Source organism: Suricata suricatta, chromosome 4, assembly GCF_006229205.1.
Source record: "Suricata suricatta isolate VVHF042 chromosome 4, meerkat_22Aug2017_6uvM2_HiC, whole genome shotgun sequence".
NCBI lineage: Eukaryota > Metazoa > Chordata > Mammalia > Carnivora > Herpestidae > Suricata > Suricata suricatta.
This window is the reverse complement of record NC_043703.1, coordinates 70,089,879-70,117,106: the sequence shown is the minus strand read 5'-3', so window position 1 is coordinate 70,117,106 and position 27,228 is coordinate 70,089,879. Positions and strand designations below refer to the sequence as shown.

Below are 27,228 nucleotides of genomic sequence, written 5' to 3'. Positions count from 1 at the left end.
GGTATGTCTATCCATCAACCTATACACCATCCATTCATCCATCCATCTGTCCATCCATTCATCCTCTGTCCATTGATCACCCATCATCTATCCATCTATCCAGCCACCATTCATCCATCCAGCACTCACTGAGGGTAGGCCAGTCAATGAGCACTAGATGTGCACCATCAAGATAGTCTCTGGCTTCCCTGATATATCATCTAAGACTCAGCCAACAGTGATGAGCAGGTGGATGGAGTCAAGTCCAGTGCTCTGGGAGGACTCACAGGGGCTCTTGACCCTGACCGTGTTATTTCCGAACAATATCAGTAGTTTTACCATGACCCCACTTAAATAAATATACAACATGCATGCTTGTTTGAAAATCTTTTGTAATTTTTAGAAGTATAAGTCTCTATTTATGTGGGTATACATGTAAAGTTCCTCGTTTAGAAAATAACTTGGGATAGATCTACTTTGGGATATTTTCAAATATCACATGCAAACAACATGATATTAAAACAAACACAAAACCATGACTTTTCCACAAATACTTCTCAAGCTCCTACAGATCACGCCAACTAAAACAAATTTAAATGGAGAATAAATAACAGGATCAAAGAGCAAGGCTGGGCCTTCTGGATAGTTAGAAGAGTATCCAACCGTGCATGCCACAGAGGCCAACGCTCCCACTCGCACAGAAACTCAAGCCATACTTGTTCCATGTGGGGTGATTTCAGGAAACCAAATACTTATTTACTACTCCCACCAAATGAAAAGAAGGAGTAAATCCCTGGTCTGGTGAATGCATGTGCTTTATAGTCGCTTTCAAGATTATAATTTGATCTCCCTTGATCAGCACAGGAAGGAAATTAAAGGCCAGTCTTTAGTATGATCAAATTACATGCAAATACTGAGAGAACACTTACTATTTCCAATTCCTTAATCTCTTAAATATATTGGTCTAAGTCCAACATATGGTGTCTCTTAACCTGACCACTGAGGTCACTGTCAAGACTGTCCAATTACATAACAGATTCACTAAATAATGAAAAACCAGCTTCCTTTCATCATGTAACATTAATACACACAAGGAAGCACACTTTGCTAAGGGCATAAACACTACTAACAACAATCTGTCCGTGTAAGATGGTCAAATGTCTTACCAATGGCTATTTGGCAAGTATAGACTGTGATGCAGACTGATCTCGTGTCACGTGTCCTACTACATCGAAAAAACCCACTGCGCTACTCACACCCTGCAAGGAGCCAGCCACTTTGGCATAAAAACAAACCAGGAACCGAAAGTCAGACATACTGGGTGGGGGTGTACTTGATCACGTCACATCTCTGTGCAATGGGATAGTGCCCACCCCGTGGGGTTAGGAGGGGCCGTTATTAAAAGAGAAAATCTAGAATGCCAATAGCATAGCATATATGCACATAAGGTTCCTTGGAGGCTCCCCTTTTCTTAATCGGGGGTCCCTGGAATATCACATCACTCCAAAGGTTCTTTGTGCACTGATTTCAGCTGTCAACACTGCCCTCTTAGTGAGGAACCTGCTATTTGGTAAGATAAGCCTCCGTGGAGCCTGCCATTATTTATAAACGCACTCAGCATGGCCCCAGCAACACCCTCAATATTTCCTGGAAAACAGGAGCACATTCCATAAGACACTGACACTCAGGGACTCTCATTTCCCCAATAATTAATTCCCAGGCTAAGATCCACGGACAATGAGTTTCCAGTACGAACAAAAAGTCACTGGGTTTATACTAGGCAGGAAGATGTCGCCCCACCAAAGTCTACTCAGGGACATTCAGAAAAGGGGAGATCCAAATGGCTCTGAAGAAATAGTATGTGTTCCAAGCTCTGCCCAATGAGAGGGCAATAATAATAAAATAATTCAACTTTTTGAGAATTCCATCACATCCTCTGTAAAACTGGCCTCTCCTCTTGAGTCAAAAGGGCAGTTACCTGGCAGTGATCCAGGTTCCAGGGGTGAAAACCAAATGTTAAAAAGGCCAGTTCCAACTTCTCACAGACCAATACAATTCAAGATACTTCCCTAAGGACTCACAGTTAAACACACTGGCATGTGGAATTCTTACCGGCAATGGCACCCGAGGTCACCGTGGCGATTATTGGTGTTTTGGTCCTATCGTTGATTTTGGCCAAAAATTTGAACAGCAGTCCGTCTTCAGCCATGGCGTAGATGACTCGAGGCATGGGAAACATGGAGCCTAAAAGACTAGACGGAGGAGAGGGCAAAGTGCATCTGTAACACGGACTCTCCGGGGAAAAAGGCACCATAATGTGACCATGATGTGGTGTACTGTACCACATCCCAGCGGGAGGGAACGGCTATCCTCCAAATGAGGTGAGCCCTTGGCTAAAGACAGACTTCAATACATCAACCCCGGAAAAAGCACTTACTGTGAGTATGTACTCTGTGAAAGGATGGCAAATGTCTAACATAAACAAGCAGAGGATCTAGTCGTAATTTTTATGAAGGGAAATTCTGCATTTATTCCCCCATAACTCTAGCTGAATCAAACAGAAAATAAAAGCACTGCTGCGCTCATGAGGATTCCTCTGTGGTTAATCAGTGTTTCCCAAACATTTCCTATACATACAGGCTAAGAGGAAATACCAGCAGCAAAATGTTTCTTATTAAAAGGCATTTACTCCCTTTTTCAAGGTAGCCTCTCCTCTGTGGCCAAACTAAGGGCCAAATGACAGTGTTCAAAGAGGTGGCCCTGGTCCCGGGACCAAAGCTGGGGACAGGGACCCAGACGTGTTGAGCAGGCGATGTTAGAAAGATGGCCACAGCCTCTCTGAATGAAAGATTAGTAACAACTCGTGGGATGGTTGATAACAAGGGGAGAAACCACAGCATCAGGGTTGGGGTGCTGGTTCTATTACGAGGGAAAAGAGTGACAGACATGAACAGCACCCCCTGTGCGTCAGGCCTCACATGGCCGACCACAGCTCACCTTCCCGAGAGCTTCAGAGGCCTCACCTGGTCGAGAGAGCACAGAGGGAGCCAACGGCCACCGCATACTTGGCACCTTCCCAGCCCACGTGCTTGAAGGCGTCGGGCAGGGGGCTGTCTTTGTCCAGGCAGAAGTACGGCATCATGAGTGTGAGGGCGGCAGACACCCCAAAGTAAGCGATGAAGCAAATCAGGAGGGAGGCGACAATCCCCACAGGGATGGCCTTCTGGGGGTTCTTGACTTCTTCGCCTAGAAGCAGCAAGGAGTCAGGCCCAGGAGAGTGAGACAGCGAGGGGCAGCTGGCGAACCCAGAAGATGCCCGAGGACGTGCAGTGTCCGGAGAGCCCGTGCCACCCATAAATGACCACCCCGCAGTGCTCGGCCCGAAGGGAAACAGGGTCTTCTGGGCTTCTGGCCACCAGTGAGGTGGTGGGGGAGGGGCTCTCCTAACAGAGACCAGACGACTTGTACACCAGGGATGGCGTTCTAGACCTTTACTCCATGGTTCAGCCAAGGAAAAGACTTGTTTCCTTTGGCAGAGAAAATTCAGGAGGCCTGAGAGAGCCCAGCCTACTGAATCGCAAGAATAACAATGTTTTAAATGGCCTCATTGCTCCCGGATGATGCACAGATATGAAATCAGGCTGCAGCCCCGGCAGTCATTACCCCGGCCTAACAGCTGAACGGTTAGTCACGTTCGTGATGCGGACTTTCCTGTCAGGCACTGCCACTCGGGGAAGTGATAAAAGGCAGGGGAAGATTAGCAGGAAGCTACAAATGGACATGTTACTCATGTGTGAGAGAGCCACAGCCGGCATATGCCCACAGGAAGGAAAACAGCAGCCCGCGGGTCAAATGCACCCAGCCCACCTGATGAGAAAGGAGGACCCTCAGCCCGGGCTCCAGGCAGCAGGCGGGCGGCCTACCTGTGGTGGCAATGCAGTCAAAGCCCACGAAGGCATAGAAGCAGGTTGCTGCCCCTGACAGGACGCCAGAGAATCCAAAGGGCATGAATCCACCATCGCCAGGTTTCCCTACTTTTGTGTCACTAGAACAAAAGAGCCAAAGATCATTAACACCCACCTCACTGCCCTGAAGAGTAAGCTGTTCTGGTTGCCCCCCCAACCCCCACTGCCAGGCAGGGGCACCCCAGACTCTTGGAGAATGGTTCCCGAGACAGCTGTCACTCCATGCCATGGGCCACTGGCCCGCAGCCCCAGGTGCACTCACTAAGCCTGTTCCAGAAGCACCCTCTAAACGTCAGCTTCAGGGAGGGCGCAGGGTCTGTGAGACAGAGTGTCCAACAGGAAAGTGGGGAGACACCAACACATGAGGCCTCTTCCCCAGGACCCTCAAACAAACTACACATTAGAACACAGCGCTGCCAGCTGGGGTCAGGGCCCCCACCCCAGGAACCAAATGTAAAAAGCTTCCCATATCTACCAGTAACTCAAGTCTCAAAAGCAGTAGAGACACTGAGGTTAAAAAAAAAAAAGTGAACTGGGGGGCCTGGGTGGCTCAGTAGGTTGAAGCCTCCAACTTCGGCTCAGGTCATGATATCACGTTTGTGGGTTCAAGCCCCATGTCGGGCTCTGTGCTGAAAGCTTAGAGCCTGGAGCTGCTTCCAATTCTGTGTATCCCTCTCTCCCTGCCCTTCCCCGTTCATGCTCTCTCTCTTTATCTCTCTGTCTCAAAAATAAATAAAACGTTAAAAAAAAAATTTTTTTTAAATGAACTGTCTTGGTCAGCAAGAGCATTTCCCAAGCCCCCTCAGTCAACAGGGATGTGTATGTGGGTGCGGACCAGCGCCCGGCAGAATACTTGAAGATTCAGAAAATAGTTCCAAGGAAGTGAAACGTGAGTCTCTAAACAGCGTGTACAGGCCCAGAATGGCCTCGCAGAGCCTAGGGCTGGCCAGCCCTCTCGTCATGCTGGATGGCGGCTCCAGGCCCCGCCTGTCATGGGTGATTCCAAGCCTCATACACCTCAGTCCTCTGGCACTGCCTGAAAAACAGTAAACCTCCCAGCCCAGAAAGGGCGGCGTGGCTCCTCCCTTGGCAGCCACACATTCAGCTGGCTGCTGGCTGCAGGCTGCAGGCCTTCTGTCGCACGGTCACCTAACACAGTCTCAGAAGAGGGTCCCCACCTCCCCTCGGCCTCTCCTAACTCAACAAGCTGACAGCTGCCTGGCTCTGCCCTGGCTCTTCAGGGCAAGATGCCCCAGACCATGTGACTTCCAAACATAAGATGAGGAACTGTAGAGAATATTCCAGTCCTAAGATGTTAAGGCTGGGTTAGCAAACTGCTGGCCAAATTTGCTTTCAGAGGGGTTTACTGACTAACTAATAAAACAGATAGGCACTTTGGATCCAATATTTCCTAATTAAGAGTGAGCCTTGTACTGATTCCTAGAGGGTTCTTGGTTTCAGAATCTGCCTCTGAGCCCTGGACGTCAGAGCGTGAAGCAGCTCCTCAATCTGGCACTAACTATGGTTCAGTAAGTAGCAACGTGTGGGAGACCCCCCGGAACCACACAAGCGATAGACGTAGGAAAAATTGTTGCCAGACTCACAGGGAAGTCGTCAACGTAAGCTGGGCCGAAAACAAACCCACAACCCAAGTACAAAAACGGCAGCCCAGGACAAGTCAGTCAGCAAGCCCCAGGCCGCACCCGCCGCGTCCACACGCACGAAGGACATGCGAGGCCCTGGTGGGCTGACGCCTGCTGCAGAAAATTTTAGGCCAAAGCCCAAAACAAAACAGTTGACAGCTGAATCACTCAGGAGAGGGGAATGAGAAGACAAATGAAGGGGACTCATGACTGAGACGCCTTCTGGGGGGCTCCTGGGACTTCCTGGGACTTCCTGGGGAAAGTCCTGGGGACTTCTGAACACGACTAGAACACAAGGTCTTTGTCAAGACCCAGCTTCCCTAAAGTGGCCAGGACAGAGACGGGCGTGGAAGGCCTCCAGATGCCCAGCCGCCTCGGTGAGCGCACTAACATCAAGGGCTATGGAACAGCCATGAATAAGAATAAATGAGCACCAGGACTGACGGGTTTGCTTTAAACCACCACAAGGCAGAGGCACCCACAAAGGTTTTGAGAATTCCACCTGAAGGGAAGAGGAAAGTGCAGGACATTACGAACATCAAACCCTGGAGAGAGGCCTCGCAGAAGAGAACCAGGGCCGGACTGTGAACAGGTGACGCAGAGAGCACTGAGCCCAGAGCTGGGGAAAGCGAGCAGAGCATGATGTCGGCGTCCTTCCCCCTCCTCAGGAAGGCAGCGGGGGCGGGATCCGACGGAAGGGGAGTGACACAGAAGGTCTCTCCCTGCATAAACTCCCGAGACCACCAGCAAGACCGACCTGGTTGCCACCAACTGTGAGTCCCTTCTCAACTGTGAGCCACATGGGTGCCCGGACACCACACAACCACAACAAAGGCCAAGTTCCTCGTATGAAAAGCCCTGCGGGAAATGCTAGCAAAGGGAACATGCAAGGTACAGAAAAGTGGATAGAGGTTACTTTTCATGTAAAAAGAGAGGGAAGGTACACCTAAATTATGTATATAAGCTACATAATAAATATAAGTGTATATTTACAATTGCTTGTGTTTATACAGATGAAGCTTCCAGCTTACACAAAAATAACAATAATGATCACTATGCTGGGGGACAATGAGGTAGATGAAGGGATGGGAACGGAATTTCTCGGTGTGAACCTTTTTATAACATCATGACGCACGAATCACACGAAAACACCATCCACTCACAAATTTAAGTTCGACATTTGAGGACAGCGGGGGCGTTTCGCTCTCAGTGGCAGCGTATCGGCAGGACACTGCCACAGAACCCGCTCTGCTTGGCCTCAAACCAAAACACGATGTTTAGGCTCCTTATGTAAACCAGTCACTGACCCGTTAACTGCGTGTGGTGGTTGTGCCCACTTGGCACCTGGCAACTTACGCCCGAGAAAAGGGGAGGCGGGAGCATGCCACCACCTGGCAGAGGTCGCCTGGCAACTGAGCAGGCCAATGCCAGGTCTCAGGTCAGTGCCCCTGCTTGCACAACCCGGTGGCCAGCTCTCCGTGGGCCACTTGACTGGTGACCCAGACGTTGGCAAACAGGGTAGCTGGCAGAGGAAGGAAGGAGAAACCGTCTCGTGTTCATAAACGCCCGAGCCGCCGGGTGAGGACTTGGGAGGGAACTTCCACAGTGAGGAGGGGGTCCTCTCCCCAGTGTGGTCTTTCCCTCCTCGGCAGTGGAAAGCATCCTTCACCAAGACTCAACACTTGTAACTTCCGCCTGCCACCCTGACAGAAACTGCCAGCCGTCCCCAGAAGCCACAGCCCCTTCCTCTCCACAGTAAAACAACTGCATATGGCAGCCAGATATGGGAGCATTAAGAATAAAGATGGCATGCTTCCCAGATGCTCCAGCTACGAGGCGCGGCCACTGGATTTAAGCAGGCATGGGGGTACACCGCCTGAGAAACGTCAGGCAAGTGAAGCGAGGGGGGTGCTCTACTACTGCTCTCCTTTCCTTCCCGCTGGTGGGAGCCATCTTGGACCCTGGGGTCACCTTGGGAATGGGGGCCATGGACAAAGCCGTCAGATGGAAGAACGGACTCTTGGACAGCCAAAGCAGTGGGCTGGGCTGACCACCTACAGACGCAGACTTGAGAGAACACAGGCTTAATTTGCAGAAGCCAATGTTATCTTTGGGTTTTCACCCCAACTGACAAGAAACTCTCCAACCAAACCTTCTCAGTAGGTTTCCATGCAGGGCAGTAGCTTTACACTTACTGCATCTGCTAGCCATCTACAGGACTCCGGGACGGGAAAGCCAAGGTAGCACATGTCGAAGGCAGTAGGGAACCAGTCAGACTGTTGGACGACATTCCTATTTCAAACCAAGAGACACCAAGGTTCACGGGGGCTTTTACAGCCAGTCATGGAGAGAGCATCAGAAAATCACAGCCCAGCCTGGTCAGGACTGCCACCAAAGCCACGCAGCCTCAGCTCTTCAGTGCTGAGTAGTAGTTTAGTTGGGAAAAGCTCTACTGTTTCAGAGAGACAAGCAATTTCATGCAAAACTACATGGCCATGGTCAGAAATACAAATCTATGGCTGAGGAAAAAAAAAAAAAAGCAGTTTACAGGTTTTAATAAAACGAAAGAGCAAGCTTTGCCCCAGACCCGCAGCACTCTACCGCAGAGGCAGTGCTCCCGGGGCGGCGGCCGGTGCAGTTCATCATCACCAGGACAGAAAGTGTGTGAGGACGGCCAGTGGCAGTAAATACCATCAGCTGGCGTAAACCATCTCTTCATAAAAACAATAAAATTGCGTGTCTGTCGACAACCAGGAAATAAGACCTTCCATCTATATTTAATTCCTGACCTATAAATAGCAACATGAAAGACAGTCCCCCAAGTTTTCAAAATCTGTTACTTCCCAGTTTATTCAGAACTGGCTTTACTCCATGCCGAGTTAATGGGCACCAATAAGCGTGGCATAAATACGACTCAGGAATGTTACGTTAAAAATCCTCATTTCTCAGGGGCGCTGGGCTGGATCTTGGGGTCATGAGTTCAAGCCCCACCTTGGACAGAGAGCTTACTTAAAAAAACTTTAAATCCTCATATCTCTGTAATAGTTTAGTCCCCAAAAGGTGCTTTGTATTTGAACTGTTAACCACATAATATTCCATGCATTCAATAGTTTCCTGTTTGGATTCCAGTAGTGACCTAGTCATGCGCATCAATGCCTGTCCGGTGACCAGACCCCTGGAAGATATGACCAGGCCCTAACTAACCAGAGGCCAAGTTCCCCGGTGACTGCTCAGATGCCCAGAGTGGGACCTCACTTCTCAGCCTCCCTTGCAGCTGGATGTGGCCCCCTACTCGATTCCCACTGGTGGCATGTGGGCAGAAGAGACATGCATCTTCCAGGTCTGCCCTGGAAAGCCCTGGGCATGCTCTCTTCCACCCCCCTTCCCTCTCTCTCTGGCAGCGCTGGACCTTGGCCATGCCCACAGCCCGGGTCTGACCAGGCAGAAGAGGACAATCCTAGAGTGTGACGGAACAACCAGGTAGATGACCAGGGTCCCTGAAAGCCAATCAACCTGGGGTCTCAGATCCATGTCAGGATCTGAGACATCCTTGTAAGACCACCGCATTTCAGGAGGGTCCTCCTCATCAGAGCAGTTTAACTTTTGGTCATAACTAAAATAGAGTCACAGATAAAATCTCACTCCCCATTCTCCATCCCAGGACCCTAAGAGTCACCTGAAAAGTCTGGCCAAAGAAGATCAAAAAGAGAACATTCTAATTGGCTGGCTTTTGTTTCCTAGATAATCTGAGCTTGCTGAAAAGGCTTCCCTGAAGGTCCTGAAAGAGCACCGGTCTGAAAGCAGGCCTGTTGTCTGCCTCCAATCCTGAGCGTCTTGAATCAGAAATTATAAGGGAGATGGGGCCACTGGCTTTCAGGGCCGGTGAACCCAAGATGATGGCAGAGAAAAAGACTATTATAATCACATGTTGACACTTCAGTAATGCGGAAAACCTCTGATAAAAGCCTGTGAGGGGCGCCTGGGTGGCTCAGTCAGTTAAGCGTCCGACTTCAGCTCAGGTCGTGATCTCACGGTTTGTGGGTTTGAGCCCCGCATCGGACTCTGTGCTGACAGCTCAGAGCCTGGAGCCTATCTTCAGATTCTGTGTCTCCCTCTCTCTCTCTGACCCTCCCCCACTCAGTCTCTGTCTCTCTGTCTCAAAAATAAACAAAACTATAAAAAAAAAGCCTGTGATAAAAGTTTCACGTACCTCTTCTTCCCTCTACATTAGTAAGAAGAAGACATCTCAAAATAAAGTGATATCACCATGGTTTTGCAGAGAAAATCATCTCTGAATATAAAATTTAGAGGTTGGTCATGAAACAGAATATGAGGAAAAGTAGATAACTTACGGAGACTGACATCGATCCCCAACGATGTGTAATTCTAGAATTAGACTGAAAATCTGTTTTCCTGAATACCCTCATCACACAATGTTCTGTCGAGTTCAGGGAAATGAAACCTAACACAAATTTCAAACAGATTTACTGCAAAAAAATTAATTCAAATTCAAATTATATTTGTTGAAAAAGCATATCCTGTTGTAGCCAGGAACATGCCCCCGATGCACGTGTGTGTTAAGTACGAGTCAATGTCACACGCGGAGAGGAAGACGCAACAACTCACTTGTTCAGGCAGAGATGGTGGGATGTGTTCCTGAAGTCCTCCTCCGTGAGCTGCCAGTTTTTAATCGACCCTTTCACGAACCCTGACACCATTATGAAGCCCAAGACCAGAACGTTGACGCAGGTGAATATTTTGTTGACCATGGCTGACTCTTTCACGCCGAGAGTTAAAAGTCCTAAAAAAGCACACAAACACGAAAATTTTGCCTGAGGGTGTCAACTTTGTGCAAGGCAAGTCCTTCCTGCGACAGGAACAGGATTGGACAAGAAGGTGACTTAAGAGGAATCCAAGTGGCACCAAACCTCCAAAGATTTCTGTGAGCCTCTGGGAATGGGGCTGAATCAGTAATCTCCCTAGAGGCAGGCATCAAAATAAACCAAGTCTATGGGGTGGTTCACGAAACTTTCGAAGTCGGCCTTCCGGGTCCCCCTCGAGGTTGAGGATGCCACCCAGGGGGCACCAAAGGACTGCAGAGACGGGGAACATCACGGCCAGCCGCTCTGGAGAGCAAGTCCTTCCCAGGGATGAAGAGAAGGTATATCCTGGCACCTTCTCCCCCAACTAATATGCTTTCCTAGGACTCCCCTCAGGGGGCCAGGGCTTTTTTTCCTCCAAGGAGACACTTTGCTCAGTTTCTTGGTGGGGGTTTTTCAGATGACAAAATTAGTCAGACTCACTTCGGAATGTTAGTGGTCACTAGCAAGGACAACTCCTGATGATTACAGAACCACGGATCATGTGGTTCGTCAGCGGGCTCAGTGCAGTAACACAATGTCTCAGCTAGACTCAGAGGAGCTCATAAACTCACATTAAGAAAAAAAAAAAAAAGACAAGCGATAACAATACACAGGAACTGCGTGACAATACCATCTCTAAGGCTTAGAGGCCACAGGATCCCCTTGGAGCGAAGGTGCCCTCTGGGGACTTCTGTGGCTGCCCTCCTGGCTGGCTAAGAAAAGCTTGGAAACGTGTCGGGGCGACAGGTGGCCACCACATACGGCTTGCGACTGCTGCCCTGTCGTGTACACCTTCTACACACTTAAAATAGACAATGCATTTCACAAGAGATTGGATCCTGAAGTGAACGCATTAGAAGGGAAGTGAGCAGTTAATCACAGGGAACACCTCATCGGGCTCTGCTCTGTTTTCTCTTTGCCGTCCCACCCTCTCATGTTTATGAAAAGCTCACTAGTGCGAACTTAGTTTCTGATCCGTGTTTCTGCCAGCTGGACCACGAGACGGCTGAGATTGGCCTGCGCAAGATGATTTCAATTACGCGGTGCGTAAAATAAGGCGTGTTGTTTTTAAAACCTATCCAGTGTTTTCCAATCTCAAAGGGGAATTTATCTGCATTCAGCCTAATGCTTACTCAGTAAATGCCCCGCTGAACAAAAGTGCCATCTTCCAGGCTGACACAGATAAAGGTCACTAGAAGACTCTGCCATCCGCTGTGTTCAAGCAACATCTGGAGTTTTTAAATTCTGTACCCACGATTCTGTCTTGAAACTTATCTATTTAAAGGGCGTTTTGACAGCTGTTAGGTGTAAAACCACCTAAGACTTCTCCGACGCCCAAGACACAGACCGCCCTCACCCCCACATCCTCCTGGCTGAAGATGCCGCTGTCCCTTCCAAATGCTCGTCCACCAGATCAAGGGAGCTTGTATGCCTGGGTCACTGTTTGTACACAAAAAGCTTGTACAAATGACTCCACAAACAACTACACAAACTCTCCTTTAATTAAATGGCAGGCAGCTCTCACAGCTGTTCAACAGGCCAACCCTGTGTGTACAAGAAGCCATTAGGACAAAAAAGATGTCTGCATTCGTTACAGAAAGAAAACAAGAAAATGAGGGGAAGGGAGAAAGAAAAAAGGAGGGAACAGACTTAATGGGAGCCTGTCTTACCCCTCAGGCCCCTCACTCCAACCTGACATGTGGCACTGTGGGGCTTTTACCTGTTAGGATAAGAATTATGATCACGGCAAATATGTCTGGGTTTTCGGCCAGCACTCCGGGGGCGTTCAGGGCCATGTGCCTCCGCGAGAACTCCCCGATGGGCCTGCCGATCAGCTCGTCAAACGTGGCGCTCCAGGCTCTCGCCACGCTCGAAGTACCTGCCAGGAGAAACACGCACGAGAGGAAAGTGAAGGAAAACAATGAACAGAATTTTTCATCGAGCTCAACTCCGCAGCCTCTGTGTGGGGGACCCAGATGATGTGCTGGAACATGGCAGCAGCCGGGCCTGGCCTGTGCTAGGCCGGAGATCAGACTCAGTGTCTGCAGGGACATGAGAAGAAGGCGCAGGCGTCACGGGCCTGGAAACACAACTTTCCATCACAACCCGACATGAGCACGTACGATGTGTTCCAAATATACGACTGAGTAACAAATGGTATACAGAACAGCATTCTCGCCCTCATCACCTGAGACGCACTCTGAGAGTATTTATTCTACTCTGAGTATTTTATTTCGTTACTAAAAGAAATACTGGTGGCAACCGTAGCACGGACTTTTCAATCTGCTCACGGGGTGTGGTCAGCAGCTGGAGACACCTGGCTTGGGAAGAAACTTTTCCACGACCCTCCCGGTGACAGAGCTGACGGTCCCTAGCCGCAGGTGGAAGCTGTTCTCCCAGCAAGAGGGGACCCCACGAGACCCACACATGCTGACCCTCACCCCCAGCCAGAGTCACAGGCTCATCCCGGAGCGGGTGTCAACCCATCTCTGCCACTTGTGTGCCCAAACCCGGACTCACATCACCTAACTCGGGGGCCACAGGTCCCCAAGTGTCTGACCACAGACAGAGCCAGCTCCACACCCCCCAGCAGGAGGAACACACACACAGATGCGGCACCTCAAAGGCCGCCGACTGCTGGCTGCGCCCTCTCCCTATCAGCATGAATGACATCACCGCTTTTCCAGGAAATGTCACTAAAATTCCAGGACTCACATAGAGCATTTTCCTTTGTTTTCAAGGGGGCCTTACTGGTCACTGTGTCTGGATCACCCACAGGATTCGGCCAGAGGGAACTACAGAGATTTGGTGCTGTTATTTGCTATCTTGCAGAGTATTTTTTTCCCATCAGCTCAGAAATTTAACCACGTTTCTTCATCCTCAGCGTCCAGCCTATTATGACTTCTGTCCCTCAGGGCCACACAGCCCAATGAAGACAACTGGCCTCCCCACCACTTCCCCACAGAGGTCAGCTCCCTGCGGATCAGGCCCCACAGCCTACCGTGTGGGGTGTGAGCCACCCGCCTTCCTTCCTGGCCTACCCCACTCCCTAGCTCTGAAACAATGCTTAAACACACACACACACACACACACACACACACACACGCACGCTAGGAGAAACTGCCCTTCCCTGAAAGCTAAAGCTGAGAATCACTCCCCAGTAACACATGTGTGAGTCGGTCCCCTACAAGCAAACAACACTTGGGCAAATAACCTTTCATTTGTTGGTGTGGAAGCAGTGGGCAATGCATGCTCCTCCTGGTTCTGCTTTAGGCCCAGGGAAATCCTCTGGGAACAGAACAGCCCATTTAAGATGGCTATGTCCCTACTCAGGGACCTGAGCTTGTACTAGCATTTGTGGTTATAAGTTTTGGTGTTGTGCTAGAAAAAAAACCACATTATTATGAATTTTATTTTTGAACGTAGAAGTCTGAGCTATGGTAGCTGTCTTTGGTACCAGAGTCAGTGAAAAGAAAGGGATGTGTGGCTCAGAGAGCCTGGTGGGAGCCGTCCACCAGCTGGCCTGGGCAAGCGACAGTGGGGGCCCCGCACAGAGCCTGGGGCCAGCACCCAGCAGGCAGCACATGGTCCCCTGTGACATTCCCAGTACAGGGGACACAGGAACGAGCTGGGACCCTCTTACCACATCTTCCTGTGTTTTGATATTACAAAAAGCCTGCTGAAACATCAATGGAACGTTTAGTGGCTATTTAAATTTCTACTTTTAAAAACTGGACATTCATATCCTTTGGTTATTCTTATTCTCATGTGCTTGTCTCTTTTAAGTTGATGTGTTCAACTCTGGTTGTAATCAAAATACAAACAACATAAAGAGAAACAATACCTTCTCACCTACCAAACTGAGAAGACTTTATATTTTTAGTGTTTTTGTTTGCTGGTTGTTTTTTTTAATGCCACTGTCCAGGGTCAGCATGCATATGAGGAAGGGGGCCCCTGGCCACCTGGAGAATCACAGGTAATAGAGACCTTAAAAATACACAGGTCTGGGGTGGCTCACTGGGTTGAGTCAGCTCAGGTCATGATCTCATGGTTTCTGGGTTCAAGCCCCACATCGGGATCTGCACTGGCAGCACAGAGGCTGTTTGGGATCCTCTCTCTCCCTCTCTCTCTGCCCCTCACCTCCTAGTGTTCTCTCTCTCAAAATAAATAAATAAACATTTTTTAAAAATATGCAGCCCACTGACCTAGACATTGTTTCTTAAGACCATTTTAAAGGAAAAACAAATCATGGCTATGCCCAAAGACATTAAGTGATTTACTGTTTATAACAATAATAACACAACTGGAAACAATCTAAACACCCTACAAAGACATCTAAAAAAATATGCTATGTAGAGAAAACTATATAATGGTATATAGTCCTTTAGAATATTACTGCAGAAAAATCCTTAATACTATGAGAAATCCTTACTATATACTGTTTCATCAATAAAGAGATATACTAGACAAAAACTATACATTTAAGTTTACAAAAACATTAACAATAGTTAGATCCCTAAACTCTTATGAACAGAGACTGTCTTATTCCTCCACTGGGTCCCTAATAACTAGCATAATGTCTGGCACAGAGGATGGACTCAAATATTTGTTGAAAGAATGAATGAATAAATGAATGAACAATTAATGAATTTCTCTGGGTTATTAGACTGGGTAATGTCTACTTTCTACGTCGTGCTTTCTATATTTCCCAAATTTTTCTCTATCAATGATAAGTTTACACTGGTGATCATAATCAAAAATGCTAAAGGAACTATACTCTTTTAAGTAATAACAACTTATCATTAATTCTATGTCTCTTGTGTTAACAGGACTGACCTCCTGGTTGGCCTGGCTTCTCCTCACTAACAGTCTGATGCACCTGATTGTTAAAAACGGGGCACAGGACCAGAAAGAGCAGCAATCCCCAAAGGCTGCTCCCTCCTTTCATAAAAGGGAAAGGGAACATGTACAAGAACAGCAGTCAAGGGAGGACCCTAGACTCTAGGGAGGAGCTGGACTCAGTCCACTTGGGGAGCTAAGTGGAGCATGGCCCGTGGTTTAGAGGTGAGAACAGCAGAGGGGGAAGAAGCAGGCTCCAGGCCTCCAGGGACGTACCGATGATGTAGGAGAGGATTAAGTTCCAACCAGTGACGAAGGCCCAGAGCTCCCCGACGGTGACGTAGCTGTAGAGGTAGGCTGAGCCCGTCTTGGGGACCCGAGCACCAAACTCTCCATAGCAGAGGCCGGCCAGCACCGAGGCCAGCGCCGCAATCAGGAAGGAGATGACGATGGCAGGGCCCGCGTCCTCACGGGCCACAGCTCCGGCCAGGACATACACGCCGGCACCGAGCGTGCTGCCCACTCCCAGCGCCACTAGGTCAAAAGTGTTCAGGCAACGAGAGAGCCGGCTCTCCTCCCGGCTGCAGTCCACGACCTTCCGGCGCAGCATCTGATGGCCGATGCTGAGCAGAACTTTGCACCCCATGGTGCTGTTCAAATCTGTGGGAGGAAAAGAATGAAAGTGTCCGTGATTGCCTTTCATTCCACCCATTAACCTCATCTTCTAGTGACACAGACAGCCACCATGTCCTTTACTGTCATTTACTGCTAAAATATTTTACATCTCAGAACTCCACAACTGGTTGTCTGAGCATGCACCTGCAACTTCTCCCAGCCTCAGGCTGGCCCAGCATGGGCAGAAATGCCGGGGGGTCAAGCTGCCTGCACTTTGAGGTCTCTGAGCTTCCATATTGATTTCAGTTCTCAGTTGGGAACCTTCTATGGACAGAAATTACACAATATGAGAAACATAAATGAATGGCATTGTTCTCACCCTCAATAATCATACAATGTCCCATGAAAAACAAGATGTTATTCCAAGTATCATGCTGTGGAAGGCAAACCAAACCATATTTAATTATTAAAACCCAGAGGGCCTTGAATAGCAATGACGATGCCTTTCCAGACCTTTTTGGGAATCTCCTGAGGGCAAGAACCAAGCTGCTTCTGCTTTTAAGTTAACACAGAATTAGGTACAGAGCAGAAAAAATGTTGAATTATTACAAGTTAGGGTTTTTTGTAACTGTTTTCACTCCAAGAAGCCCTTTTCTTCTGGGCCAAAATAGTAGCTGAATGTGCTACGTGGTACGCTTCTGAGCACAAATCAAGAGAGGGTGCATGTTCACCAATGGCTTACGTCACCCAACCTGCCTCACCTGGGGCAAGCCCAGGGCGGGGCCCCGGCAGGAGAGCGCAGCAGGGACCACATCCCAGGCCAGCACTCCAATCCCTCTCCTGTAACACACAGGCCAATCTTGCCTGGCAGCTCATTCCACGGGGGCGAGGAGGGCCAGTGAGCCCTTGGCCAGGATACCAGCGCCCACCCTCAAAGATGTGGAACGTACCTCCCCAGCCTTAAGGGGACTGCCCACATGACCTCCTTCCACAAAGGACAGCCTGGAAAAGGCAGAAAAGGGTGGAGAAACCAAACCAACACTACCTCAGCCAGGGGGCCATGGTCAACAAGGATTAACACTGGATTAGGTGATGTGAGGAAAAGGGCATTTGACCTCTGTGATCTTCCTCCTCAAACCCATTATCCCAGTCTGATCATGAGAATAATATCAGACAAATGACAGACAGCGAACATTCTACAAACACCGGACCTGTGCTCCTCGTAACTGTCAGGTCCTCAAGAACAAGGGAAGGTCAAGAAACTGTCACAGCCAAGAGGAGCCAAAGGGACACATGGCAGCTAACTGTAACGTGGGATTCTGGATGGGATCCCGAGGTAGAAAAAGGATAAGGGGAAAACTAATGAAACCTAAATAAAGTACAGGCATCCGTTGTACCAATATCGGGTCATTGGTTGTAACCAATCATCCACACCAATGTAAGGTGCTAACGATCGAGGGAACAAACAGAGGTGTGGAGTAAATGAGAACGCTCTGTACGATCTTCACAATTTTTCTACAAATCTAAAACCGTTCTAAACTGAAGAATTTATTTAAAAAAAAAAAGGCCATATGCAGAGAGAAGCTATCATCATGACTTTTAGCTACCAAGACACAAAAAAAAAATCACTGCTTTTTCATCTTTATTATCAATTGGCGTTTATTGACCTAACCTTGCTACAATTAAGTCACTGGAAAAATAACCTAAACGGAAAATGCAGATCTAGCAAAGTCCATACCTAACCACCTAGAACACTTGACCTGCTCCTCCAACGCCCTGTGGCCCCAGTCAGGACCCTCTGTGTGGTCACACAGGAAAGGGGCGGGGCTCTCTGTACTTCATTTTCCCAGCCAAGGGGGGGAAAATGTTGATCTCAAGACTCAGAAGTTTTCAGGTAGGAGGATGAATAAGGGGCATGTGTTCTGAGCCCCTTGTTATAAAGATGAAGAGAAATGACTCAGAGAGCCAAGGGTCAAGTGAGGTCATGGAGCTGGGCAGGCACATGGCGTGGCCTCGATGCTCAGCTAGGGCTTCGGCATTCCAGGTGGGAAGGAAATGACATCGCTTGAGCAGTGAGGTGGGGAGGATGTGGGCGACACAGGTTTCCTGGGCTATCAAAGGTGAGGCCCTGAGGGACCTGCCAGGGCCTCGGGTCCTTGAGAAAGCCCCAGCTCTGCTGAGCGGGACCAGGGTATAATTCCTCCTGGACCACCTTGTGTTTGCCTCCTTCCACGACTTAGCTGGATTTACTCAACTCCGATTGTAAATCACAACAAAGCTTTTAGGAAACCGCTTGGATGATGAGCTAAATATGCACCATTTCAGCACAAGCACCAGCAGCAAAGGCTGTGCTAGGGGGTATGCAGAATGCCTGCAAAATAGCTTCCCCATATGGCTTTTGGCAGGGCAGGGAGCCTCTGAGGGGGACAGGGGTCTCCCAGGGCAGCAGGAGGGGAAGCTCCTGCCCTGGTATGTACCTGCACGGCCTTCAGGCCGCTTGGTAAATGCAGCTGACATTTAGAGAGCGCCTTTCTGCTCCCCACCCCCACCCAGATGTAGTCGGGTTAATAATAAGTGGATTCTCTCCCTTGAACAGTAAAAGCTAGTGCAAGGCAAAGACGATGTAATGAATGGCATCTTCTTTCCTCGGCCTCACAGAGTAAAGTAGGCCATGGGCCCAGACGGCTGGGATGAGCCTGCCTTCCTCCGAAGGCACAGACACATTCTGTCTCCACGATTCACACTCCTGTCCCCAGAGTTTGCTGTTGTCTGGCGCACAGGAAAAGCTGCTGGGGCCCGGACGCAAGCTGGGGACACGCTTCTGCACCTCCTCGGGACAGAAGGCGAACGAGAGCCCAGGGATCACCTCAGGCCAGAGTGAGCCACCAGGACATGCAGAGCTGTGCGGGGCCACGTGTGCCTGTGAGCCGCCGGCACCCGGTGGGCACGTCCCCAGCTAAACACCCACTCCAAGGACTCGCTTCCTGACGCTGGAGGCTCAGCCCCGTCTTCAGAATGAAGGAGACAGGTTACTGTACACAGAAATCTAGACACAGGCACGGGTTTTCAAACACAATGTGAAAAGAGAACTCTGTTGAGAGTACAAAACGTGACCAGACAGAGGTAGTTCATTTCTTTTAAACAGGCGCGAGGTGGCTCTTTGCTCTGGGGACAGTCCTCAGCCTTCCCTCACCCCCAGCAGTCCCGGGGAAAGTGCTCTGTGAAGCACTGCATGGGGAGCACAGCATGGACCCTGACAGGACGTCAACCTCCCACTACTTTTACCTTGGTCACTTTGCTTTGCTTTTCCTCTTTCTCAGGTTTTATTACTGAAGGACAGTGACGTGCCATGTTCTCTCGGACCTTGGTCACCCTGGAAGTACTCACCGCTTGGCTATCCGGGGAAAGGGTAATAAAAAGCTCAGGGGAAGAAATGCAGTCAAATGCTGCCGGGGGCCCAGAGCTGACAGCTCAGGGAGACGAGAGTCCCCAGTTGGTTGGTTTCTACTTTCTAGGATGCTGAAAACGAGATACCTGGCGCGTCCTGGGTTTACTTTTTAATAAATATCCTTTCTCCTTAGAAGTAGCATAAAACTACATTCTCCAAGTGGCGTCATCCGACAGGATTCTGTACACATTATGCCACCACTTATGCTCGTGCTGAGACCCTAAAGCCCGTCATCCAACCAACAGTGAGCTTAAATAACACTCACCTGCGCAGAATGAATCTGCCCATGCGCGTCCCCGCAGTGGCCGGCTGGCGGCCTTCTTGCTGTGGGGGCCTGCGCAGAAAGCGGCGGCAGTGCTTGAAACACATTACCTGAAACTTAGGCTATCCTTTCTTGTGCGGAGGAATCTGTATGTTGTCAACACCTACACTTTTACTTGAGGTTTTGACAGAAATCTTGCCACAGCGAGAGTCTCCAATCTGTCTCACCCCCTGCATCCCCTTATAAAAAGTAAAGAAAATGTGTCCCTTTCCCACAGAAATTCTCACTCCGAGTTTCATTCTAGTAATCCCTATGGAGCAACAGGAGCAAAATGATCCAATGGGTCAGGATTGTGGATATGAAGACTGTTTTGAAGAGGTCTGGAAAGGTGGGCAGATGTGCATGTATGACTTTTTTCAGTCTCAAATTTAATTAAGGCTTGAGGGAGAGAAGGGAGAAGATGGAGGCCTTTATACTAAGTTCATAAATGCCATCCTTTGAAGAAAATCTTAACACTGAGATCTTTACTAAGTTCATGCTTTCACTTCTCCTTCAAGTGGTCTTCAGAATGGCCCAGGCGCCAGGGCCAGCCACCGAGAGTGAAAGCGATCACGCCGGCAGCAGGTACGCTGGGGCCTGCGTCTGCAGCTGGCTAGAGAAAGCGGGGCTTTGCCAGGTGCTGGCCTCACGGGACACCACTAACGGGAGGGCACACAGAGCCGGTGAAGTGGCTTTAGCTTCCCTACAGCATGAGCAGCTGGTCCACCACACGGGGTGAGGGGGCTGCCCCCAAGGCACCTTGAGGGCCACAGCGCGCCTGCGAGTCCAACATGGAAGGGAGTGGGCTGCTCACAGCCGTGACCTGCGACCAGGCAGCAGAAGTCAAGAAAAGAGAGTTCTAGGGACATGGGCTATGGTGAAACAGGAGACTCACGGGGAGGAAAACAACCAGCGTTGGAGGCAGTGCTCTTGCTCTCAGGGTCAGATCCACATCCCCCAGAAGTGAGTAGACCCACGAGCAAGAAGTTAAAAAAAAAAAAAAAAAAAACCCCACCCACAAAATCAGAGTGTAGACAGGACCAGCAGACTACTAAAGATGGAGACCTGAAGTGGGCATGGCACCACGAAAGGTGGGGAGAGGACAGAATTGATCCAGAAGTACAGGGCCGGGTGCAGGGTCAAGGGTGAGGCAGCATGCCAGCGACGGTCAGGCTTTGCTGCGGGAGCCGGCTCACACCCACGGGTCCTCCCCAGGCAGCAGGGGCCCATCAGCCTGCGGGGAAAGGAGACTTCAGAACCTGGATTCTTCTAAAGCCCCCATTTATCTGACCCCAGGCAGCAAGGGACATTGTGGGCACCTAACTAAACTCCCCCAAAGCTCACTGATCTCACTATTTTGATGCTTGTGCTCAACCCGGCCAGGGTTTGCAGATGTGCAGAAAGCCACAGTCCTACCCCAGAAGCAGAGTGCTGGGGAGGGAAGATGTGAGCACGCGTGATGGCTCTGGGACCCAGGCCCACAGGGTGACAGGACTCCAAAGGAGGTAGAACGGTCTATCTCAAAGGCCACTTCAGGTTTCGCCCCTGCTATCCGTTCCTATGGAATCCTTCATAAGTGAAACAGTTTAAAGCAAAGAAACAATGACCATTCATCTTTATGGAAAATTTTTTGAGCATTCCCATTCACCTCTGTTAGGCTCTTCCGACACCTTAGGACACACCTTGCTAACAGATGCACAAAGTAGACTGAGATAAAGCAGAGATGCTCACAGACACAGGTCAAAGCTCTGGTGGCTTGATGCAGGGCATGATTCCTGGGGAACGCGCATGGCTCTGGGCACTCTGGATCTAAGCAGCCTCTAGAAAAGCTCACTGTAAAACAAATGCTGGATGCAAACCTCCGAAAACTGAGGGATACCTGTGCTTTCAGGGGGAACAGAGGTGTAGTCTCATCAAGCAAAGGAGGAGGCCTAAAGTCCACAGGGCCACCTACAAGTGTGCTTGCTTCCATCAGAAGCCTCAGTCATAAAAATGGTTTATGCTTTTCTATCACAACCCACAGCCAATGTGGCTTCTCACCGGCACGGGCGGGCACAAGATCCAATGTGATTGCTGTGGCTCACAGTGCCCACAGTTCTCCAGACCTTGGTGACTTTAACACCCTGGCCATATCAGAAAAAGCCCCAGGAGCCCTGCGGCCCACAGCCTACCTCCTTCTAACTGATTCAACAGGGCTAAGTGCAGAAAGCTGCCAGAAAGCTCATCAATAGCAATGTATACAGGCAGCACATGGCCATAAGCCCTAAGTCTGCAGAGCAGAACTGCTGGACAGAGAGGGGGGCGGGCAAGAAGGCAGGGTTCTGCCTCAGTGCTGACTTCCTGGCAACAGAGGGACAGGCCCAGGAGGAGAAGGCCATGAGGACCCAGCTCAGGTGCATTCGGGGCTGGGCAGGACAGCTTTCAGGCACAGAGGGGAGGCAGCCGGGGATTACGGGGTCATGTCACTACTCAAGGGACTTCCAATGCAGAAATGGCAAAGAGCAAGGCAAACGGGGATGGAGAGACTGACCGTGAGCACAGCAGTGGCCTCTCAGCCAGCCAAGGAGCATGAAGGAACAGGGGACCTGGCTCCACGGTGGCCATGAAGGGTCACCATGCCTCGCACCTGAGAGAGGACCAAGGAAATAACCCTCGGGGCTGAGAACTGACAGTGCTGTTGATCAAAGAACTAAAACAAGATCTGTCGAGTGCAAATCTGTGGCTGAAATGCTGTGCATGCAGTAATAAGTTTTCGATGGCTTTAATGTCCTGGGAATACATTAAGCAAACAAGGACATCATTATATACATTATATACATTGTCCCAATATGGGGAGAGGGGTATGTGAAAAGTACCAAAATACTGAGATTATCTTTCAGATTATGGGTTTTCTTCTTTTCCGCATTTGCCATACTATCTGTAATGAGATGTGTTACTTTTTTAAGCAGAAAACAACAGTAATAATAACAACTAACATTTTGGGGCATTAGCCAAATGAAAAGTTCCCTTCCATAAGCTAATTCATCTACCCTCCACACCACTTTATCTAGGCAGCAATACTCTGCATTCCAGAAGGAAGGGAACCCAGCATTACCAGAGCTCAGGAATTCTCAACCTGGCTGTACAAGAGGGTCATGTGGGAAGGTTTTTAAAATAAATGACGCCTGGCCTACCACAGATCAAGTCACTTCTGTGACACTCTCCGAGGTAACCTCCCCAAGGGCACAAAGTCAGTGAAAGATGGAGTTAGGGCTCAAACCCAAGTCTTTCTGCTCCAGAGCCCTGCCCTGTCCCCTGAAGTGGGACCTCCAGGTCTAGGGGAGGGGCACAGAGGGTGTGGGGAGGTAGAGAGGTGGGGACAGATAGCACAGCTGACTGGCAGAGATGAGGGCCTCCGTGTGTCCCACCGGGAGAAGAGCCGCATCCTAACCCCCCCCCGCGGTGCCCCAGCGCGGGAGGCACCAGGCGGTATTTGCTGTGCCGGGACATGCAGAGCATCCACAGCGGACACTCAGAGAGCCTCAGCTGACTTAAATGTAAGAAGCTAGCAGGAAACCGACCCTCCTTGTAGGTAATCACTACCATAACCATCAATAACTTAGGAGGGTCTCTCTGTCAAAGAAGATTTTGTTAGGTGAATGGTTCGAGTTCCCAAAGTGCACGTTTCTGTTTCTCTAAATGAAGAGAAATGTAAAAAAGTTGCCAGTTGGGTTACATCCAGCCTAAGCAGCAGAGTCTTGCCTACTAAGATTTGACACAGTTCCCGTTTTCCTCACTGCCATGGGGCCTATTCTGTCCCCCACCTCCTTTCTTGGCCCAGCTGAGGACCACTCTCCGGCTCCCTGTGGGACAGCTTGAGCACCTGTGTCAGCTCTGCCCAGGGTTTTCTGAGGTCCAAATTCGTATCTTTCTATCAGTATTCGGGGTCTCTGTCTCCACGTCTAATGATGAGACAGCACTGCTGCAGGATGCTTACGACGGTCAAATGAGATGATGCATGAGGGAACACACTGAAAAGCCAAATTCACTATTCTTCAAATGCAAAGAGCTGCTATTTTTGCCATGCTAGCAGGCACTGATTCCTCATTCTAATCTCTTTCTTCAAAATCTCCGTTTGCAATCTGTTTGTCAGCTATCTCTGCTCCCCCGAAGTGGAAGCAGACAATCCCCATCCATGAAGGGCTCCCGTCACTACCGCTGTCTTGAACTGAGGCTGTGCACAGATACTGCGGTCTTCTTCGCTAGACTCAAATATTTTCAACGCTGTTCACTCAACTTGAAGAATGACATAAAAAGTAAGAAGCCAGTGGAAGAATTTTAGGTACATTTGCACAAAACCCAGATACGATCTCGAAATGCTCCTCTGTGAGTCAGCAGGATGTGACTGGACGGTATTTGGGTCTCTGGACAGTGTTGCTGTCACAAGGGATGGCTGTGCTTTAACAGAAGAGAGGCCCTATGTATAGAAATGCGTTACAACAAAAACATGTATTCTCTTGGAAGCTCAGGGCTCCTTTGCCATGTGCCTTAAATTATACTCACCTCTGTAGTATGTAACAAAAGTGTGCAGAATCTGCAATCTGAAGGCAGGTAACCTACAAACCCTGTGGGCAGGTCCGTGGGAGACCCACTGCCTGTCTAGCACATGTTGGTTAACCAGAACTAAACAGGAGCCTTGTCCTAAGGAGTGAGAGATTTCATAAAATCAGCCTTATATGAGCAAGCACTTCAAAACCGTTGTACATTTGGCTCTCAAACAGAAAAGAAGTCTTAAAGAAAGTTCCCCTAAGATCAGAATTCAGACTTATGACCACAACATTGCCTCTTTATTTCTCTAGGCCTCTAAGGTATCCCGAAAGACAGAGTTTTCCGTGGCTCCTTCCAGAAACGTCCTCTGTTTCAAAAAGCACAAGGAAAACTGGCCTCTGAAACCACAGCAAGGCAGAGGACCAGAGACCATCAACAGCAAGTGCTCCTCCTCTCGTGAGAGCAAGAGTGGAGTTCAGGCAGATCGCCCACAGCCACCTAACCTACAGGTGGCGAGCCAGGGTTTGGCCTAGGTCATCAGATTCCAGAAGCCCTACTCTACGCTGTGGGCCAAACAGATTCAACTCTGACCAAGCCTGTTGCCCCTGCTGTCGACAATGTGTCACCTGGTCCTACAGATAAAAGATTCACAAGAGTTCAGTGACAACCTCTTCATGAATGCCTCTGCAAAAATTATGTCACTTTTCACGTGGTGGAGTGAATCAAAGGAGTCTACCCACTGGCCAACACCCACCAGCTTTGAGTCAATAAGAAGCTTTATCTGAGACTGAGGAAAAGTGGGTTATGTGGGTTGCAGGGCTCAACCAGGGCTTCAGGGAGCATTCCGGAAAGCATACAGACAGCAAGGCTTAGAAAAGTACATAAAGGAAAGAACTGGCCCAGGAAGATGGATTAAGCTTATGCTGGAGATATTACATCCTGATAAAAGTGGGAAGAAAGTATCAAAAAAAAAAAGGCATGTATAGCAGCCTTGAGAAATAACAACATACCGAATGTGAGTTTTTACAAAGAATGGTCTAGAAGGGAAATTGAAATAGGTGTTTCTGAACAGGGGACCTGGGGCATTTTTTGGACTGTGCATTTTGACAATTTTCTCTATAAGTGTGGTACTGCTTCTGAGTTAAGGGGAAGGAAATATTCTAATAAAACCAACAAATAAGTGGAAAGAAAAAGGAAGGCATAAGGGTCCAAAGACAAGTTGACCCCATGTCAAGAGTCCACCTGGGAGATATGGATAGTTGAGTACATGGGGTTTCATTATGCTTTCTCTCTACATTTGTGCACATTTGGAAATTTCCAGAAGTGAATGTGAAAAGAAAGGAATTCATCCAGGGCTGACCTAGAAAACAAAGAGGAAATTCTTCTACAGCCTGTATCAATCAACCCCTACCTCCAGGGCCAGGATAGCCCCTCATTGCTGTTAGCCATGGCCACATATTAAATAGGCTTTTATGTAGGATTAGGTTGAACCATATGAAATTGTCAGTATTCAGCTATTTTTTACATAAAAAATGACTCAAAACAAAGAATCTGTAATAGGCAGATCTGGTCTTACCTCTTACCAGTCCCGTTCCCATACAGACTTAGGTCTGGATCACTTATGGGGAATTAGGCAGAAATCAGAAAAGGCAACATGAGTCCCAAAGAGCAGTTACTAGAGAAAAGGAGTGATGCGTAGGCTACTTGGGAGCTGGTGGCCGCTGAAAGACAGACACACGTGTGTGCTGCACACTAGGACGGACACGTGAGCGGCGCGGCAGCTCATCTCTCACCACTGAGCGGGCTGTGGCCCCACAGGGGCGGAAAGGCACAGGTCCCCAGACACACCCCGCAGGTGAGGTGGGGGGAGGGGAGCACAGGGCAAGGCAGGACGGTCCACTTACAAGGCTTGCAAGGCCAGCTGAGGGGTTTACACTTAGACATAAACATTGTAAGCAAAAGAAGGACATCAGAAATATATTTTCTGGGGAGGCTTGATCCGGTCTGGTTGTGAAGGACAGACAGCACCTGGACAGCTCACTGCTCTCGTGGCTCGGCCTTCTTTCTTTAGGGAGCAAATTCAATTATATTTGCTTTTGAGCATGATATTTTAATCCAACTAATAAAGGACTTTTGAGCAAGCAAATGCTATAAATCGTTCACATTTACCTGCCGTGCCATTTGCTCTCTGTTTTCCCTCAAAGAGCCCTGAAACACACATGCCCTGCACGCCCATAGTTACCATGGGAATTATCTATGCGGTGCACGTCAGGCACAAATAATCCCTAAGCAGGAAATGGCTTCCTATACCCATACCTCACGGGCAGCCACAATTTCAGGCATTCATCCCCAAAGAAAAGCAGGTAAAAGTTGAAAGAAAGAAATACTGTCGCCTCCTCATGTCGTTCGCCACCTCACCTGTCTTAGGTCCAAACAACCGCCCATCACACTTTTCTACCATGAGGGTTTTTTTTATGTCATATGCTTGGAGGAAACACCCCACTGTGTGGTAACAGAACAGTCTCAGCAGCGACAGCACAGCAGAGAACGTGCTTCTCGTGGCCTGAAACGACTCTGAGGTACTGGAAGCAAATGGCCACTGCTGCAAGGGTCTGTGTAAACCAGAACGCTGGGCCCAACAGTCGAAGCCAGGGGAGGACTGCCAGGGGGTCAGGTCGAAGCCAGAGGTGGACGAAGCATCCCAGAAAGTTGGACAAACGTAGTTACTTCCACTGCGCAAGAGAGCCAGATGGCAGCATTGGGTGTGCAGGGGCTTTGAGGATGTCAGGGAGACCACAGATGCATCGTCCGTCACAGGCAGTGCCACCGGCTGTGTTTCAGTGGAAGACCCCAGCGCACTCCCATAGCTGCACTGTCCCTACAGAATGCTACCTGAAGTCGACCCCAGCACCTATCAATGCAACAGCACTCAATTATCCAGACTGCTGTTGACTGAAGCTCAACCTCTGGTCACTGATTTACAATTAGACTCCACACTTCACAGACTGAGGAGACATAGCACAGACTTCTGATGCTTTTAAGGAATTTT

General features: G+C 49.2%; 1 protein-coding gene and 1 long non-coding RNA gene across 4 annotated transcripts in view; one reads left to right on the top strand and one right to left on the bottom strand.

Annotated features, from left to right (window-relative positions):
- The window catches only part of SLC7A1 (solute carrier family 7 member 1), a 67,822-nt gene that overhangs the window by 10,169 nt on the left and 30,425 nt on the right, over positions 1-27,228 (bottom strand). Inside the window, exons 3-8 of the mRNA XM_029936895.1 lie at positions 15,565-15,948; positions 12,170-12,328; positions 10,214-10,388; positions 3,903-4,024; positions 3,003-3,225; positions 2,092-2,231 (exon numbers count right to left, since the gene is read on the bottom strand). Coding sequence (XP_029792755.1) covers positions 2,092-2,231; positions 3,003-3,225; positions 3,903-4,024; positions 10,214-10,388; positions 12,170-12,328; positions 15,565-15,934 — 1,189 coding nt within the window. The 5' untranslated portion in view covers positions 15,935-15,948. The remainder of the gene's footprint in view (positions 1-2,091; positions 2,232-3,002; positions 3,226-3,902; positions 4,025-10,213; positions 10,389-12,169; positions 12,329-15,564; positions 15,949-27,228) is intronic.
- Positions 17,735-19,480, top strand: LOC115289607. Of its 3 annotated transcripts, none has more exons than XR_003907712.1 (3): positions 17,735-17,797; positions 18,562-18,931; positions 19,224-19,480. It is a non-coding gene; the product is annotated as an uncharacterized LOC115289607 (long non-coding RNA). The 3 variants fall into 3 exon arrangements; XR_003907710.1 differs by having other exon boundaries at positions 18,562-19,026; XR_003907711.1 differs by lacking the exon at positions 17,735-17,797 and adding an exon at positions 17,804-17,947 and having other exon boundaries at positions 18,562-19,026.